This window comes from Nomascus leucogenys, chromosome 4, assembly GCF_006542625.1.
Source record: "Nomascus leucogenys isolate Asia chromosome 4, Asia_NLE_v1, whole genome shotgun sequence".
Classification (NCBI taxonomy): domain Eukaryota; kingdom Metazoa; phylum Chordata; class Mammalia; order Primates; family Hylobatidae; genus Nomascus; species Nomascus leucogenys.
In genome coordinates this window covers 102,123,546-102,142,510 of record NC_044384.1, presented here as the reverse complement: position 1 = coordinate 102,142,510, position 18,965 = coordinate 102,123,546, and the positions used below count along the sequence as shown (strand labels likewise).

Genomic DNA, 18,965 nt, shown 5'->3' with positions numbered 1-18,965 from the left:
GCTGGAGTGCAGTGGCACGATCTTGGCTCACTGCAACCTTCGCCTCCCGGGTTCAAGCAATTCTCCTGCCTCAGCCTCCTAAGTAGCTGGGATTACAGGTGCGCACCAACATGCCCGGCTAATTTTTTTTTATTTTATTTATTTGTATTTTATTTATTTATTTTTTTGAGACGAAGTCTCACTCTTGTCCCCCACGCTAGAGTGCAGTGGTGCGATTTCAGCTCACTGCAACTTCCGCCTCCCAGGTTCAAGCAATTCTCCTGCCTCAGCCTCCCAAGTAGCTGGGATTACAGGTGCCTGCCACCACACCCAGCTAATTTTTTTTGTATTTTTAGTAGAGATGGGGTTTCACCATGTTGGCCAGGCTGGTCTCGAACTCCTGACCTCAGGTGATCCGCCCACCTCAGCCTGCCAAAGTGCTGGGATTACAGGCATGAGCCACTGTGCCTGGCCCTTTTTTTGTATTTTTAGTAGAGATGGGCTTTCACCATGTTGGCCAGGCTGCTCTTGAACTCCTGACCTCGTGATCCACCCGCTTCGGCTCCCAAAGTGCTGCGATTGCAGGCTTGAGCCACCACGCTCGCCCCCCTCCCACCCCCCCACCCTTTTTTTTTTAAGACTGCGTCATGCTATGTTGCCCAGGCTGGTCTCAACTCCTGGCCTCAAGTGATCCTCCCGCCTCAGCCTCCTGAGTAGCTGGGATTATAGGTGTGAGCCACCATGCCCAGCTCAGTCTTTGGAACTTTTTGTGGATCTGCCCAGGTTTTGTGGTTTTGATTCTTAATGTTTTGGGATGCACTTTGTGGGTCAGGATTTCAGAAGCTGGTTATAGGCTTTTTTTTTTTTTTTTTTTTTTTGAGATGGAGTCTCGCTCTGTCACCCAGGCTGGAGTGCAGTGGCGCGATCTCGGCTCACTGCAAGCTCCGCCTCCAGGGTTCACGCCATTCTCCTGCCTCAGCCTCTCCGAGTAGCTGGGACTACAGGCGCCCGCCACCACGCCCGGCTAATTTTTTGTATTTTTGGTAGAGACGGGGTTTCACCGTGGTCTCGATCTCCTGACCTCATTATCCGCCCGCCTCGGCCTCGCAAAGTGCTGGGATTACAAGCGTGAGCCACCGCGCCCGGCCGGTTATAGGCTTTTCAAGATCTTTTTTTTCCTTAATGCTAGACTCACTTTCTATCTCAGAAGCACATTGTCTGTAAGGGTTGCCGAAACCGGAAAGTTTTCTGGCCTTTTGGGTGGCCTGTGAGCTACAGCCTGTGATCTCCTTAAATCAGGCTTTCTTGTGCAGTTTCTGCCTCCTGCAGATGTGCCTAGTAACTGTCTGAAGGCTTCTTTCAAGACAGCAACTATAAGGTCAGCAGGCCTTGCCCCTCCCAGCTCCAAGGCAGTGTTGTCGTTTGGTGTTGGCTGGTAGAGTGACCTGAAATGCTGGAGGAGTTCCACGGTGGGGACCAGCTTGTCACCCCAAACTCATGTGCCTCTGTGCCTCTGCTGCTAAGGACCTCACAGCCCCAATTCCTGCCTCTTTTCTGCCCTTCCTGGCCCCTGGCCTGGCAGCCCTTAGAGGATTAGTTGTGGGTGGCTATGGTACAGTAGGCAGAAATCTTTATACCAGGCAAACCAAGGACTCTAAGGATAGTCAAAATCCCATGTGTAAATGTGCCAGGATCTAGTGCACCCATTTTATTAATTATAGAGACAAAGTCTCACTATGTTGCCCAGGCTGGTCTTGAACTTCTGGCCTCAAACAATCCTCTTGCCTTGGCTTCCTAGAGTGCTGGGATTACAGGTGTGAGCCACTGTGCCTGGCCTAGTCCACCTGTTTTAGGTTGAAGAGGTGAAAGCAGGTCTTTGGGTTCTCACCTGCAGCAGGTCCCCCACTTCCCCCATGCCCCTTAGTGTTTTCATCTACTTCTGGCAGACAAGTGTTGACAGGCAACTCCCTGAGCTTGCCCAGCCTCATCTTTGTTTCTCTATATGATTTTGGCTCCCTCATTGCCTGTTGCCTCCCCACTTACCTTAGATGCTTTGAGCTTCTGTTTTGTGGTATGAACAGGGAGACAGGACCCCGCTGTGCACTGGGTCCAAGGTCAGTTGGGAAGGAGAACTAGGGAGAGGAACCTGGACATGCCCTGGGCCCCTTTGTGCAGTAGCCTCAAATTACTTACTGGTTCTTCTCAGAGCCCATGGGAGCCATAGGAACCATTATTGGCAGAGTCCGTCATGTGCCTGGCACTATAATCATATGAGGTTGGGATTGTTTCCCTGATTTTACAGATGAGGACACTGGGGCCAAGCTTAGGTCAAGCGCCAGCCAGCCTGGAGCTGGGATTCGCAGTGAAAGATGGGCCTTCTCATGGAGTAGGAGAATGAGGATTGTTATCCCCATTGTTAAGGGGATGAGTCCTGGCTTGTCATTGGTCTGCATCTGTGAGAAGGAACTTTCATATCCTATTTCACCCTTAGGCCCTGAGAAGAAGAGAAGTGATCCAGAGCCTATAAGTTTTGAAAGCTGAGGAGGTATCCAGAGTTCCCGTGGACTGAGGGGCTCTTGCTTTGTTAGGGTAGAGCAGGTGCTTTATCCCCAAGCACCTCCGGGATGAGCTAAGCCCTGAGCTGAGTCCCTTTGGGAGGGTGGGGCTCCTAGTGGCATCCTCTGGGGACTGTGGACACTGCCAAACCTTCAGGCATATTCAGACTTTCCAGGTAGGGGCTTTCCCCAAATGGCCTTGAAAATGCAGAGGTGCCAGTGTGCCTGTGACTTGGCCAGGTTCCTTGTGGAAATTAGGTTTGTTTTGCTTCCTGTAGCCCTTCTATTAAAATGAATCATGGCTGGGCATGGTGGCTCACACCTGTAATCCCAACACTTTGGCAGGCTGAGGCAGGAGGATCACTGAAGCCCAGGAGTTCAAGACCAATCTGGACAACATAGGAAGACCCCATCTCTACAAAAAAGTAAATATTGGCCAGGCCTGGTGGCACACACCTGGCTCAAGTAGTCCCAGCTACTCAAGAGGCTGAGGTGGGATGATCACTTCAGCCCAGGAGTTTGAGGTTGCAGTGAGCTGTGATTGCACCACTGCACTCCAGTCTGGTGACAGTGAGTGAGACCCTGGCTCAAAAAATGTATATTTAAGGGCTGGGCATGGTGGCCCACACCTGTAATCCCGGGATTTTGGGAGGCTGAGGCAGGAGGATTGCTTGAGCCCAGAAGTTTAAAGCCAGTCTGGGCCATATAATGAGACCCTGTCTCTACAAAAAAAAAAAAAATACCCAGGCACGTGCCTATGTCCAAGCTACTTGGGAGGCTGAGGTGGGAGGATTGCTTGAGCCTGAGGCTGCAATGTGCCATGATCACACTACTGAACTCCAGCCTAGGCAACAGAGTGAGACCCTTATATATACATATACGTATATAAAGAATCATTGCCACTCAAAGTGCTGCTTAGGCCTGATGTTACCAGTACCAAGACTGGAGATGCAGGGGTTTTAGAACATTCAGGTTAGTACTTTTTCCTCCTGAGTAGTACCCATGACCGTGGAGTGACTGCCTTTAGGGCTGTAGATCTAGACACCTGTCCTGCAGCCAGATAATGGCTGGGACTTCAGGACCCTGGGGAGTCAAAATTTGCAGAGGGGAAAGCAGGTGACTAGGTTGGAGAGGCTTGGCTCTTGTATTAGTCTGTTCTCATGGTGCTATAAAGAAATACCTGAGACTGCTAATTTATAGAGAAAAGAGTTTTAATTGGCTCATGGTTCTGCAGGCTATACAGGGAATATAGTGGCTTCTGCTTCTGGAGATGCCTCAGGAAACTTGCAGTCATAGTGGAAAGCAAAGGGAGAGCTGGCACTTCACACGGCTGGCCAGAACAGGAGGAAGCCTTGTTGGCCAGGATGTCCTCGAACTCCTGACCTCAGGCAATCTGCCCGCCTCAGCCTCCCAAAGTGCTGGGATTACAAGCGTGAGCCACCGCGCCCGGCCTCAGGGTGGGAGATTCTTAATTAGATGATGGCACATCTTAGAGTTGATGCAATGTGGTATCACAAAAGAAACACTATTTGCTGACCCTTAATGAGCGGCTCAGAGAGCAATTAGGAAATGATAACCCTGATAATAATAACTCCTTTTTTTTTTTTTTTTTTTTTGAGATGGAGTCTCACTCTGTCACCCAGGCTGGGTTGCAGTGGCGCGATCTCAGTTCACTGCAACCTCTGCTTCCCAGGTTCAAGCAATTCTTCTGCCTCAGCCTCCTGAGTAGCTGGGACTACAGGTGCCTGCCACCACATCCGACTAATTTTTGTACTTTTAGTAGAGACGGGGTTTCGCCATGTTGGCCAGGCTGGTCTCGAACTCCTGACCTCAGGTGATCTGCCCACCTTGGCCTCCCAAAGTGCTGGGATTACAGGGGTAAGTCACCATGCCTGGCCCAGTAATAGTAACTCCTAACAATGTCAGTCATCTCATGGTTTAAAAAAAAAATTTTTTTTTGAGATAAATAGAGATGGGGGTCTCACTGTGTTGGCCAGGGTGGTCTCTAATGCCTTCTGGCCTCAAGCAATCCTCCCGCCTTGGCCCAAAGTACTGAGATTATAGGTATGAGCTACCATGCCCAGCTTTCTCATACGCTTTTGCTGGGTGTAGGAAACCTGTTTAAATTAGTTTAAAGGGGGGAAATTACCTAGTTTCTTATAAGGCTGCTGCCTGGACACCTGGGTACAAGCCTGGGGTCTCCTTTCCAAATCACTCAAGTACCTTGTCTTTTGGCAGGAGGAAGCCCAGGGAACCAGAGCCACTGGGGAATCCAGCAGTCAGTGGCTTTAGCTTTCCTGCCACAGGGAGGGAAGCATTTTAGGGTCCCCCTATTGACAAGCAGTGGCCATGAAGGGCAGTCCTGAGCTGAGGCTGGCAGTGTGATGTACTGTGTTTTGGCCAGTTTGTCTCTGGTACTTGTTATAGGACAATGGAGATGGGAGTGCCTTCAGGCCAACCAGAGAATGGGGGGTGTCACCTTTCTTGCATTGGGGCAGGAGTAGGTGTTTCCCAAAAGTAAGAGGCGCCACAGATGGGGCCGGGGCAAGGGCTAAGTCATATTTTCCTCTTGTCAGCTGATGGTGTAGGTTTCTATGGTGGTATTTCCTTGGGTGCTCTGAGTATGACCAGTTATATCTCTGTGGAAAGGGACTTCCACACCAAAAGAAGTCTGGGAGATGCTGTTGAGTGGAATAAGGTGATGAGCTCCTTAGGCCTGCTTCTGTGCCTGGTCTCTCCAAGGGCAGAAGAGGGCTCTGTGTATTTCCTGTACTTGATTGACTGTAGAACCTCTCTCTTTTAGAGAGACCAGAGCTCCTTGGGATTCCTTTAATAAGCACTATTCTAGAATAGCTGATTCTAGTCTCTGCTCCCTGGGCACCACAGTTTGTCTTGAGATTTGAGAGGCAGGGTAAATGAAAACATTAGACACAACTAACTCTCTTTGCTACACAAATGTGCCCCACTACACTTGAATGTAACGTGATGTTGTAATGTGAGTCCTTCAGAGCGCTGAGCCTTCCCTTGTACCCAGACCTGTGTGCATCTCCACTATGGGGCAGGAACGGTCCTCCAGGCCAGGCATGTGACCTGAGCAAAGATGTGGTGTCTGCAGAGGGCCGGGGAGAAGTCTGAGGCAAGGGTGGAAAGGAATGCTGAGGGCTGGAATGTGACTTGATTCTTCAGGTAGAATGGGCAAGTAGGTGGCAGGGTGTGTCACTGTTATAAAATCCACAACAGTCGTGAGCTCCATGGCATCAGTTCTTGGGAATGAGACATGTGCTTGAGTGCCAGCACTGCTGTCTCCCCACTGTGTGGCCTTGGGTGAGATATTTGCCTCCCAAGCTAGCCTGTCTCATAGCCCTAGTCTTGTGACAGGTAAATAAACTCAGTTGTGTCTCTCTAGGGGAGAGGAATCAGCTTCCCCAGCAGGCATTCTGAATTACACCTTAAGCCTGTCACACAGTTCAGGTTAACTGTTGTGATCATATTCAGGTTATGCAGTGACAATAGTACTTTTAATTTATGCTTGTGTCTCTTCTAGGTATCAGCGGCAGGGAAGGAGGCTTTGCCATCTTGGCTGCACTGGGACTCGCAGAGCCACACCCTGGAGGGCCTCCCCCTTGACACTGATAAGGGTGTGCATTACATTTCAGTGAGCGCTGCACGGCTGGGGGCCAACGGGAGCCACATCCCCCAGACCTCCAGTGTGTTTTCCATCGAGGTCTACCCTGAAGACCACAGTGAGCTGCAGTCGGTGAGGACAGCCTCTCCAGACCCTGGTGAGGTGGTATCATCTGCCTGTGCTGCGGATGAACCTGTGACTGTTTTGACGGTGATTTTGGATGCCGACCTCACCAAGATGGCCCCAAAGCAAAGGATTGACCTCCTGCACAGGATGCGGAGCTTCTCAGAAGTAGAACTTCACAACATGAAATTAGTGCCAGTGGTGAATAACAGACTATTTGACATGTCGGCCTTCATGGCTGGCCCGGGAAATGCAAAAAAGGTGGTGGAGAATGGGGCCCTTCTCTCCTGGAAGCTGGGCTGCTCCCTGAACCAGAACAGTGTGCCTGACATTCGTGGTGTGGAGGCCCCTGCCAGGGAGGGCGCAATGTCTGCTCAGCTTGGCTACCCTGTGGTGGGTTGGCACATCGCCAATAAGAAGCCCCCTCTTCCCAAACGCATCCGGAGGCAGATCCATGCTACACCCACACCTGTCACTGCCATTGGGCCCCCAACCACGGCTATCCAGGAGCCCCCATCCAGGATCGTGCCAACCCCCACATCTCCAGCCATTGCTCCTCCAACAGAGACCATGGCTCCTCCAGTCAGGGATCCTGTTCCTGGAAAACCCACGGTCACCATCCGGACTCGAGGCGCCATTATTCAAACCCCAACCCTAGGCCCCATCCAGCCTACTCGGGTGTCAGAAGCCAGCACCACAGTTCCTGGCCAGATTCGCCCAACGATGACCATTCCTGGCTATGTGGAGCCTACTGCAGTTGCTACCCCTCCCACAACCACCACCAAGAAGCCACGAGTATCCACACCAAAACCAGCAACGCCTTCAACTGACTCCTCTACCACCACGACTCGCAGGCCGACCAAGAAACCACGGACACCCCGGCCAGTGCCCCGGGTCACCACCAAAGTTCCCATCACCAGATTGGAAACTGCCTCACCGCCTACTCGTATTCGCACCACCACCAGTGGAGTGCCCCGTGGCGGAGAACCCAACCAGCGCCCAGAGCTCAAGAACCATATTGATAGGGTAGATGCCTGGGTTGGCACCTACTTTGAGGTGAAGATCCCGTCAGACACTTTCTATGACCATGAGGACACCACCACTGACAAGCTGAAGCTGACCCTGAAACTACGGGAGCAGCAGCTGGTCGGCGAGAAGTCCTGGGTACAGTTCAACAGCAACAGCCAGCTCATGTATGGCCTTCCCGACAGCAGCCACGTGGGCAAACACGAGTATTTCATGCATGCCACAGACAAGGGGGGCCTGTCGGCTGTGGATGCCTTCGAGATCCACGTCCACAGGCGCCCCCAAGGAGATAGGGCTCCTGCAAGGTTCAAGGCCAAGTTTGTGGGTGACCCGGCACTGGTGTTGAATGACATCCACAAGAAGATTGCCTTGGTAAAGAAACTGGCCTTCGCCTTTGGAGACCGAAACTGTAGCACCATCACCCTGCAGAATATCACCCGGGGCTCCATCGTGGTGGAGTGGACCAACAACACGCTGCCCTTGGAGCCCTGCCCCAAGGAGCAGATTGCTGGGCTGAGCCGCCGGATCGCGGAGGATGATGGAAAACCTCGGCCTGCCTTCTCCAACTCCCTAGAGCCTGACTTTAAAGCCACAAGCATCGCTGTGATGGGCTCTGGCAGTTGTCGGCACCTACAGTTTATCCCTGTGGCACCACCCAGGAGAGTGCCCTCAGAGGTGCCGCCCACAGAAGTGCCTGACAGGGACCCTGAGAAGAGCAGTGAGGATGACGTCTACCTGCACACAGTCATTCCGGCCGTGGTGGTCGCAGCCATCCTGCTCATTGCTGGCATCATTGCCATGATCTGCTACCGCAAGAAGCGGAAGGGCAAGCTTACCCTTGAGGACCAGGCCACCTTCATCAAGAAGGGGGTGCCTATCATCTTTGCAGACGAACTGGACGACTCCAAGCCCCCACCCTCCTCCAGCATGCCACTCATTCTGCAGGAGGAGAAGGCTCCCCTGCCCCCTCCCGAGTACCCCAACCAGAGTGTGCCCGAGACCACTCCTCTGAACCAGGACACCGTGGGAGAGTACACGCCCCTGCGGGATGAGGATCCCAATGCGCCTCCCTACCAGCCCCCACCGCCCTTCACAGCACCCATGGAGGGCAAGGGCTCCCGTCCCAAGAACATGACCCCATACCGGTCACCTCCTCCCTATGTCCCTCCTTAACCCGCAAGCGCCTGAGTGGAGGCAGGGTAGGGCAGGGGCCTGGAGACAACATGGTGTTGTCTGTGGAGACCGGTGGCCTGCAGACCATCGCCCACCGGGAGCCGACACCTGACCTAGCACACACTGACACAGGGACCTGGACAAGCCCGCCCTCTCTGGTCCTCCCAGACCCCAAAGCAGCTGGAGAGACTTTGGGGACTTTTTTATTTTTATTTTTTGCCTAACAGCTTTTGGTTTGTTCATAGAGAATTCTTCGCTTCATTTTTGATGGCTGACTCTGAAAGCACCATGTGGAGTGGAGGTGGAGGGAGCGAGGAACCATGAATGAACTCGCAGGCAGTGCCGGGCGGCCCCCTGGCTCTCTGCGTTTTGCCTTTAACACTAACTGTACTGTTTTTTCTATTCACGTGTGTCTAGCTGCAGGATGTAACATGGAAAACAGTAACTAAAGATTAAATTCAAAGGACTTTCAGAAGTTAAGGTTAAGTTTTTACATTTAATCTGCTGTTTACCTAAAATTGTATGTATAATTTTTGGGTGGGTATGGGGAATTGCTTTGCTAAAAATAAGCTCCCAGGGTGTTTCAAACTTAGAGAAGACCAAGGGACAGTATTTTTTATCAAAGGAATACTATTTTTTCACACTACGTCAACTTGGTTGCTCTGATATCCCAGAGCCTGATTGGGGGCCTCCCGGCCCTGGCTCACGCCAGGTCCCTGGTGCTGGGTTTGCTCTCCCGCTGTTGCCAGGGGCTGGAAGCTGGAGGGGTCTCTTGGGCCATGGACATCCCCACTTCCAGCCCATGTACACTAGTGGCCCACCACCAAGGGGTCTTCATTTCCAAGAAAAAGGGACTCCAAGAGGCAGCGGTGGCTGTGGCCCCCAACTTTGGTGCTCCAGGGTGGGCCAGCTGCTTGCGGGGGCACCTGGGAGGTCGAAGGTCTCGACCACATCAACCTATTTTGTTTTACCCTTCTTCTGTGCGTGCGTTGTTTTTTTTTCCTCCTAAAAGGAATATCACGGTTTTTTGAAACACTCAGTGGGGGACATTTTGGTGAAGATGCAATATTTTTATGTCATGTGATGCTCTTTCCTCACTTGACCTTGGCCGCTTTGTCCTAACAGTCCACAGTCCTGCCCCGACCCACCCCATCCCTTTTCTCTGGCACTCCAGTCCCAGGCCTTGGGCCTGAACTACTGGAAAAGGTCTGGTGGCTGGGGAGGAGTGCCAGCAATAGTTCATAATAAAAATCTGTGAGCTCTCAAAGCTAATTTTTTACTAAAGTTTTTATACAGCCTCAAATTGTTTTATTAAAAAAAGATTAAAAATGGTGATGCTTACAGCAGTTTGTACGAGCTCTTAGTGTTGATTCCATGGAACTGACGGCTTTGCTTATTTTGATTTTTTTCCCCCTACTTTTCCTAATGGTTTAAATTCTGGAATTACACTGGGGTTCTTTTGTCTTTTTTAGCAGAACATCCGTCCGTCCATCTGCATCTCTGTCCCATGACTCAGGGGCGCCCACTCTGCTTCGATTCTCCTCCTGTGGAAGAAACCATTTTGAGCATGACTTTTCTTGATGTCTGAAGAGTTATTTTGGGTACCTTTTAGGGAGGAATGCCTTTCGCAATAATGTATCCCTTCCCTGATTAAGGGTGGGTGGGTGGACCCAGGCTCCCTTTGCACACGGAGCAGCTACTTCTAAGCCATATCGACTGTTTTGCAGAGAATTTGTGTGTGCTGCCTCAGGAGGGGAGGGCTGGTAGGAGGGGAGGGGTCTCCGTCCTACTGTTCTCCAGAGGGCATTTCCCCTTGCGCCTTCTCCCACAGGGCCCAGCTCCTCTCCCCTGCCCCAGTCCCCAGGGGGTACTCTGGAGTGAGCAGTGCCCCTGTGGGGGAGCCTGTAAATGCGGGCTCAGTGGACCACTGGTGACTGGGCTCATGCCTCCAAGTCAGAGTTTCCCTGGTGCCCCAGAGACAGGAGCGCAAGTGGGATCTGACCTGGTGAGATTATTTCTGATGACCTCATCAAAAAATAAGCAATTCCCAATGTTCCAGGTGAGGGCTTTGAAAGGCCTTCCAAACAGCTCCGTCGCCCCTAGCAACTCCACCATTGGGCACTGCCATGCAGAGACGTGGCTGGCCCAGAATGGCCTGTTGCCATAGCAACTGGAGGCGATGGGGCAGTGAACAGAATAACAACAGCAACAATGCCTTTGCAGGCAGCCTGCTCCCCTGAGCACTGGGCTGGTGATGGCCACTGGACTCTGAGATGGAGAGCCAATCTCACATTCAAGTGTTCACCAACCACTGATGTGTTTTGATTTCCTTCTATATGATTTTAAGATGTGTTTTCTGCATTCTGTAAAGAAACATATCAAACTAAATAAAAGCAGTGTCTTTATTACAACACCGTTGCATTTGGGCATCTGTTTCCCTGGCAGCTGGAGAGGTTCCTGGACATGAGGGGTTGGGGGCTCATGTGACGAGGAAGAGGAGACTCAGCCAGGTCCACTTGGGGTTGGCCCAGTGGCCTCCACGTAAGCCTTACCATTTGTGTGCTGGGAGGGCTGGGTGTGCACTCCAGAAACTCTGCCAACATGTAATGCCCCCTTCACCCCTCTTCTGCCTGTGAGTCAGCTAAGACAAGTCTCCTACATCCTCAGTTCCTCATCTGTAAGGGGTGGGGGATAGCAGAGAACCCAGTGAGACTGGCTGGGAAGGAGGATGGTGGGAAAGATGCCACAGGTTTTCTGCCCCAGAGTGGGTCAGCCCCTGTACCTCCTGGGTAGGGGTCCTTCAGGCCAGGTCTCTGTGAAGATGGGGACCTAGGGATACCTCTGGCTGCAGCTCTATCTCACCTCCTGCCCGCATTGTCTCGTGGGCTTGGGACTGGCTAGTCTCCCAGGTAGTCTCAAGGCAGGTTTGTGTTGGCCTTGGGGTGGGAACAATGGTTTCTGGCCAGGCTGCTCTGCCTTGGTTGGCCTGTAGGTTCTGGGGGTTGGGGGGTGACCTTCAGTCCCTGGCTTGGGATGGACAGGCCAGCTGGGTAGGCTGATCATGACTCAGTGCCCAGGAAGGGGCAGATGGGTTGTCCTAGGACACTGCTCAGAGTGTGGGCGGCAGGAGATGCAGCAGCTGTGTTTCAAGGGGCAAAGGGGCAGAATCGAGTGATTGGTCACAGAATAACTGGTGCCTCTTCTGGGCTCAACTCTGCCATCACTGGCTCCTTACCGTGACCACTGCTCCTCTGCTCAAAGCTTTCAAGACCCAGAGAGGCTGGTTCGATATTGCAGATAAGAGCTGAGTCCCAAGGTGGGGGGTTATTGAAGGTCCAACAACTACTTGGAGTTAGGACCTGAATGTGCACCATGCTAAGTGCAAGGAAAGGCTGTCCCCAGCACACACTTCACTCCCTAGGCCTAGCAGCAGGGGCCCAGGAATTACTCCATCCTTACTCTCTTGACCTCAGAAACTTTTGCTTAACATCTAACCTGAAGCCACTGGGTAATGAGTGGACTCACTGTTCTGAATTCAAGTAAGGGAATACTTGGTCTTGGCAGAGAACATTAAAGCCAGAAGGACCTCTGGCCTCTGCTCTGCCCTGCCTCTTGGGGGATGGGGGAATATCCGCTGTTTAGCCCAGCAGACCCTTGACCCCTGGCACTCCTGCCAGATCCCTGTTCCTTGATTTGGATGAGGACTGCTCAGGTCTTTCAAGCTGGGGTTAGAGGGTCGTAGACAGGAGGGTAGGAAAGAAGGAACATCAGACCTAAAGGAATCTGCCTTCACACATTCCTCTGACCTGGAATGACTCTGGCCTGGCTTGGAGACAGTGCTGGTCTCTAGAAAATGCTAGAGGAATCTGCATTTTCTCTTGGCACAAAGATCTAGGCACTGCCTTAGGCCTAGATCTTTGAGCTAGTCTTGGGATCAGGGCTGTTAGCTGGAAAATGTTGTGGTGTGTCTAGGCCAGCCTGGCCTCTAGAATACCACATTTGGGACTGGGCGCAGTGGCTCACGCCTGTAATCCCAGCACTTTGGGAGGCCGAGGCAGGCAGATCACGAAGTCAGGAGATGAGACCATCCTGGCCAACATGGTGAAACCCTGTCTCTACTAAAAAATATAAAAAAGTTAGCTGGGCATGGTGGTGGGTGCCTGTAGTCCCAGCTACTCGGGAGGCTGAGGCAGGAGAATGGCATGAACCATGGAGGCGGAGCTTGCAGTGAGCTGAGATCGCACCACTGCACTGCACTGCACTCCAGCCTGGGCGACAGAGTGAGACTCTGAGACTCCGTCTTAAAAAAAAAAAAAAGAATACCACCAGTCTTGGGGGGACTGGAGGCTCCATACTACTTACCTCATTGTAGCCCACAGCCTCGCCTCCCCTTGTTGCCAACAGGTTGAACAAGCTCCTAGGAGAGGCCCTTTCCTAGCTCCCCTAAAGCAAAGAAGGCCCAATTCAAGCATCAGTCTTTCGAGAGTGAGCTTCATTTCTCTATTTCTTTTCTTTTCTTTTCTTTTTTTTAGAGACTGAGTCTTGCTCTGTTGCCCAGGCTGGAGTGCAGTGGCACAATCTCAGCTCACTGCAACCTCTGCCTCCTGGGTTCTAGCAATTCTCCTGCCTCAGCCTCCTGAGTAGCTGGGACTACAGGTGCGTGCTGCCATGCCTGGCTAATTTTTTGTATTTTAGTAGAGACGGGGTTTCACTGTGTGACCCAGGCTAGTCTCGAACTCCTGAACTCAGGCAATCCACCCACCTCAGCCTCCCAAAGTCCTAGGATTATAGGCATAAGCCACTGCACCCGGCCTATTTTTTCCTTTTTTTTTTGAAAGTCTCGCTCTGTGGCCCAGGCTAGAGTGCAGTGTCATGATCTTGGCTCACTGCAACCCCTGCCTCCCAGGTTATGGCAATTCTCATGTCTCAGCCTCCCAAGTAGCTACGACTACAGGCACATGCTAGCACACCCGGCTAATTTTTGTATTTTTTTTTTTAGTAGAGATGGGGTTTCGCCATCTTGGCTAGGCTGGTTTCGAACTCCTGACCTCTAGTAAGTGATCCTCCCACCTCGGCCTCCCACAGCGCTGGGATTTCCTTTTTTTTTTTTTTTTTTTTTGAGACAGAGTCTTGCTCTGTCATCCAGGCTGGAGTGCAGTGGCGCCATCTTGGCTCACTGCAACCTCCGCCTCCCAGGTTCAAGCGATTCACCTGCCTCAGCCTCCCAAGTAGCTGGGACTACTGGTGTGTGCCACCACGCCTGGCTCATTTTTTGTACTATTATTATTATTATTATTTTGAGATGGAGTCTTGCTCTGTCACCCAGGCTGGTGCAGTAGCCCAGTCTCAGCTCACTGCAAGTTCCACCTCCTGGGTTCATGCCATTCTCCTGCCTCAGCCTCCCGAGTAGCTGGGACTACAGGTGCCCGCCACCATGCCTGGCTAATTTTTTTGTATTTTTAGTAGAGACGGGGTTTCACCGTTTTAGCCAGGATGGTCTCGATCTCCTGACCTCGTGATCCGCCTGCCTTGGCCTCCCAAAGTGCTGGGATTACAGGCGTGAGCCACCATGCCTGGCCTGGGATTTCAGTATCTTAAAAATCCAAATCCATTGGTGACTCTTTCCCTGTTTTGCTCACCTTCTTCACCTACCTTGAGGCAAAGTGACTGAGGCCCAGAGAGGGCAAGGGAGTTATTGGTCTGGGTCTTTTTGCTAGTGTGAGGCGTGTTCAGTTCTAAGTGTGACCCAAACACTTTAGGTTTTATTATTATTATTATTATTATTATTATTATTATTATTATTATTTTGAGACAGCATCTTGCTCTGTTGGCCAGGCTGGAGTGCAGTGGCGCCATCTCGGCTCACTGCAACCTCCACTTCCCGGATTCAAGCGATTCTCCTGCCTCAACCTCCGGATTAGCTGGGATTACAGGCATCCACCACCACAGCCGGCTAATTTTTGTATTTTTAGTAGAGACGAGGTTTCACCATGTTGGCCAGGCTGCTCTTGAACTCCTGACCTCAGGTGATCCACTCACCTCGGCCTCCCAAAGTGCTGGGATTACAGGCGTGAGCTACCGTGCCCGGCCAGGTTTAATTCTGATCATGAAATTTTGTTCCTGTTGTAGAGCAGCAAAGAATTATCTGAAGCACCTGTGGAGAAATGCTGGGTACCATTTCCCTGTGGGGACCCTAGAAGATCTAGAGGAGGTTCGGCAAGAGGTTCAAAGTGGGGGCTCCCATCAGCTGGAGTTCGGGTGCTCCTGCAGGAGGGGCCCTCCTAAGGACAGCCTAGGGCATGGGCAGCATGGAGACCGCGTTGCTGGGGCCCTGGTTAGCCCCACTACCCCCAGCTTTGGTGGCGATTATCCTAGAGTCTCAGTTCGGGTCGGAGGAATTGTTCTGTCCATGTCCCTGTGAAGGCTCTGTGTGGCGAGACGCACGGCCTTGGGCAGGTTCGGGCTGGGGATAGGGAGAGCTCCCAACCTTGGTAGCGGCTCCAGATGCCCCCCAGGTGAGCCCAGCCGAGTGGACTGCCAGCAGCAGCTCTGGGCCGAAGAGGGAGACAGTGTCCGCGATCTCCCAGGAGGTGGCGCCAGAGGATTAAGCTGCCAGCGGTGGGCGGGACTGAAGAGTTGGGCTGTGAGCGGAGCTAAGAACGCCGCCAGCTCCCGGAAAGTGCTAGTCAGGAGGCCGGCCGTGGGTCGAGCTGAGGCCGCCCGGAAGTGGACGAAAATCTCCGGCAGTGCGGGGCCGAGCGGGACTGTGGGCAGGGCTAAGGCCGTGGGGCGGGCAGGGCTAAGGCCGTGGGGCGGGCGGGCGGAGCCCGCGAGTAGCCCAAGCGCTGGGAGCCAGTCCGAGCGCGGCCGCTAGCTGGTGGTGTAACTAGACTTTTCTCTCCACCACTGCCGGCACAGTCCGTGAGGGCATCGGGGCGAGTGTAGCTGCAACCCGGGGAGCCTGTGATTCGCCAGTGCCCTTCTCCCTGGGCAAGGCAAGCGGGCAGGCAATAAGAGGGGCGAGTCTGGGGCCCCTCTTACTTGCTGTCTGAGACCCCAGACAGCAAACCTTGAATTCAGAGGTGGGGAACCAATAAGGAGCCCTCCTGTGCGCACTCCCTCGCCTTAGCGTTTGCCTGCCTCCAGGACCCGTGCCCCACGGAGCCCAGCGCGGGACCTGCACACGGTATAGACAGAGCTCAGCGCTTGCGGGAGCCTCTCTGTCTCTCCTTCCTCCAGCCAGAGAGCTCCTGAGGGCACCGCCTAAGAGGGGTAGCCTGATAGGGTACTGTGAGATCTGGGAGGGTACTGGATGGAGATGAGGTGCCTCCACTTGTGTGATTGGGTCCCCCTACTTGGCACTAGAAGCAGACGGGGGATGAGGCTGCTGGCGACTTACTCTTTCCCTGAGTGGGGGTACCCTGAAGCCCCAGGAAACACCTTTCCCAAAGCTGTCTTCACAGCTCTAGGCACGCATTGGGACAGCAGAGAACATCCAGTTGGGAGCTGGCCAGGGCCAGGACTGAGGGTGCTGTTGTCTTCTGTCCGCATGGTGTCGCATCCTTAGGCTATATAGGGCAAAACCAAGTTTGGGGCCTGCCAAAATGGTCCAGAGCTGACGCCAGACCAGCTCCCTTTCTAGGGAATTGGAGCCAGTAGTCCAGGATCACTTCCCACTTCCGTTGCAAAAAGTCTTGAGAGAGGCCGGGCCTAGTGGCTCACGCCTGTAATCCCAGCACTTTGGGAGGCCAAGGCGGGTGGATCACCTGAGGTTGGGAGTTCAAGACCAGCCTGGCCAACATGGTGAAACCCTGTCTCTACTAAAAATGCAAAAACTAGCCAGGTGTGGTGGTGCACACCTGTAGTCCCAGCTACTCGAGAGGCTGGGGCAGAAGAACCGCTTGAACCCGGGAGGTGGGGGTTGCAGTGAGCCGAGATCGCGCCACTGCATTCCAGCCTAGGCGAAACTGTCAAAAAAACCAAAAACGAAAACAACAAAATCAGCGTTCATTTGGGACTTACTGACATTATAAAACCTAAACAGTTAATTTTCTTCTGCACCGTGGCCTGGCCACAGTACAAATTGGATAATGTCAGTTACTGAGTTACTGGCCGGAAAGTGGCACTTTCAATCTCCAACTTCAATGCAATGCAATCTTTTTTTTTTTTTTTTTTTTTTTTTTTTGTGAGGCAGAGTCTCGCTCTGTCATCCAGGCTGGAGTGCAGTGGTACAATCTCAGCTCACTGCAACCTCTGCCTTCCAGGTTCAAGAGATTCTCTTGCCTCAGCCTCCCTAGTAGCTGGGATTACAGGCGTGCACCACCACACTCAGCTAGTTTTTTGTATTTTTAGTAGAGATGGGGTTTCGCCATGTTGGCCAGGCTGGTCTCAAACTCCTGACCTCAGGTGATCTGCCCGCCTCGGCCTCCCAAAGTGTTGAGATTGCAGGCGTGAGCCACAATGCCCAGCCCAAACAATCCTTTTTTTTTTTTTTTTTTTTTTGAGATGGAGTCTCGCTCTGTCACCAGGCTGGAGTGCAGTGGCACAATCTCGGCTCACTGCAACCTCTGCCTCCCAGGTTCAAACGATTCTCCTGCCTCAGCCTCCCGAGTAGTTGGGGCTACAGGCACATGCCACCACACCCAGCTAATTTTTGTATTTTTAGTAGAGAAGGGGATTCATCGTGTTGGCCAGGATGGTCTTGATCTCTTGACCTTATGATCTGCCCACTTCGGCCTCCCAAAGTGCTGGGATTACAGGCATGAGCCACCGCACTCGGCCCAGCCCGAGCAATCTTAACGATTTCTTACAACGAAATGGCAACTGGTCCGAGATCCCTTATATCCAAGATTTTATGTATTTACACTCGAAACTTTCCCTCTATCAGTCTTGCTCCCCTCATCGAGTTTTATTGCTAAACGAAAACTCCCAGTCCCCTTTTCACCCCTCCCCTTCAGCCCCTGAAAGGAATTTCAACCCTGCTGAGGAACGTCCACCATATCTCCAGCCCCAGGCTCCCCAAGAGCCACCAGCACCATTGCCACCTCCCTCATTCCCCTATCCACCTGTCACTCATTCAAAAAACAATCAGAGCTGGGTGCAGTGGCTCATGCCTGTGATCCCCGCACTTTGGGAGGCCGAGGCGGGCAGATCACCTGAGGTCAGGAGTTCAAGACCAGCCTGACCAACATGGAGAAACCCCATCTCTACTAAAAATACAAAATTAGCTAGGCGTGGTGGCACATGCCTGTAATCCAAGCAACTTGGGAGGTTGAGGTAGGAGAATCTCTTGAACCCGGGAGGCGGAGGTTGTGGTGAGCTGAGATTGCACCATTGCACTCCAGCCTGAGCAACAAGAGTGAAACTCCGTCTCAAAAAAAAAATCAGACCCCGGCCACCCTTCCCCTCTGCGAAGTAGCCGGGGCAGAAGGCATAGTCAGGGTTCATGTTCCCTTTTCAATCTCAGACATGTCGGAGGTTGAGAGGCTCCTTGGCTCCTTTTCCACTGGCCCATCCCACTTCCGGAAGGAATTTCTTTATATTACTCAGTCACATAACCTTACTTGGCATGACATTTATGTTATCCTCTCAGCCACTCTCACCCCAGATGAGAAAGAGCACATTTGGCTGCTCAAGCCCATGCGGACACACTTCATCAGCAGGATACAGCCCATAATCCTGTTGCGGCCATTGCTGTTCCCCTAGCCAACCCCGAATGGACTTACCAACAGGGGGCCCCTGGCATCCAATGCTGTAACCGTATGGTCACTTGTGTCCTGGCTGGCATGGAAAAATGTGCCCATGCCGATAAGGTAAATTATGAAAAAATTAGAGAAATAACCCAAGGCCCAAATGAAAATCCAGCTCTTTTCCTATCAAGGTTATTAGAGACTATGCTCAAATACACAAAACTAGACCCCGAATCACAAAAGGGTCTAACCTATCTTCACTTACATTTCATTTCACAATCAGCACCAGATATCAGGAAACAGTTGCAAAAACTAGAGGAGGGACCCCAAACCCCACAAAGTGACCTTTTAAATCTGTCCTTCAAGGTTTTCAATAACAGGGAGGAAGAACATAAAATGCAAAAGGAGAAACAGGCTAAGATTAAATACCAGATGCTGGCCATTGCCCTCCAGAGAGGTTCCAAGGAGAAATCACCTTCTCAGGGCCCTGGCACCTGTTTTTGGCATGGCAATCCGGGACACTGGGCAAAGGCCTGCCCAAACCCATGGCCTCCAACAAAGCCTTGCCCTATATGTGGCAAATGGGGATATTGGAAAATGGACTGCTCTCAACAAGAATGCCCTTCCCATTCAACAGCATCCTCCAGTCAGTCCCCAAACCCACTGCAGGGACACCTCTGCTCTTTGTTGACGCTAGTGGCCAAAGACTGACGGTGCCCGGGATTGCTTGTACCCATGCCATGTGAGTCTCCAGAACCCGGGGTAATTGGGATGGCATCTGGTAAGCCAATCTCC

At 52.3% G+C, this 18,965-nt stretch overlaps 1 protein-coding gene across 2 annotated transcripts in view; it reads left to right on the top strand.

Moving 5' to 3' along the window:
* The window catches only part of DAG1 (dystroglycan 1), a 68,450-nt gene extending 57,557 nt beyond the window's left edge, over positions 1 to 10,893 (top strand). For both annotated transcript variants that reach the window (XM_003257064.3, XM_030811771.1), the window contains exon 3: positions 6,079 to 10,893. In XM_003257064.3, the coding sequence (XP_003257112.1) occupies positions 6,079 to 8,481 (2,403 nt within the window). In that variant the 3' untranslated portion in view covers positions 8,482 to 10,893. The remainder of the gene's footprint in view (positions 1 to 6,078) is intronic.
* Positions 10,894 to 18,965: the final 8,072 nt, after the last annotated feature.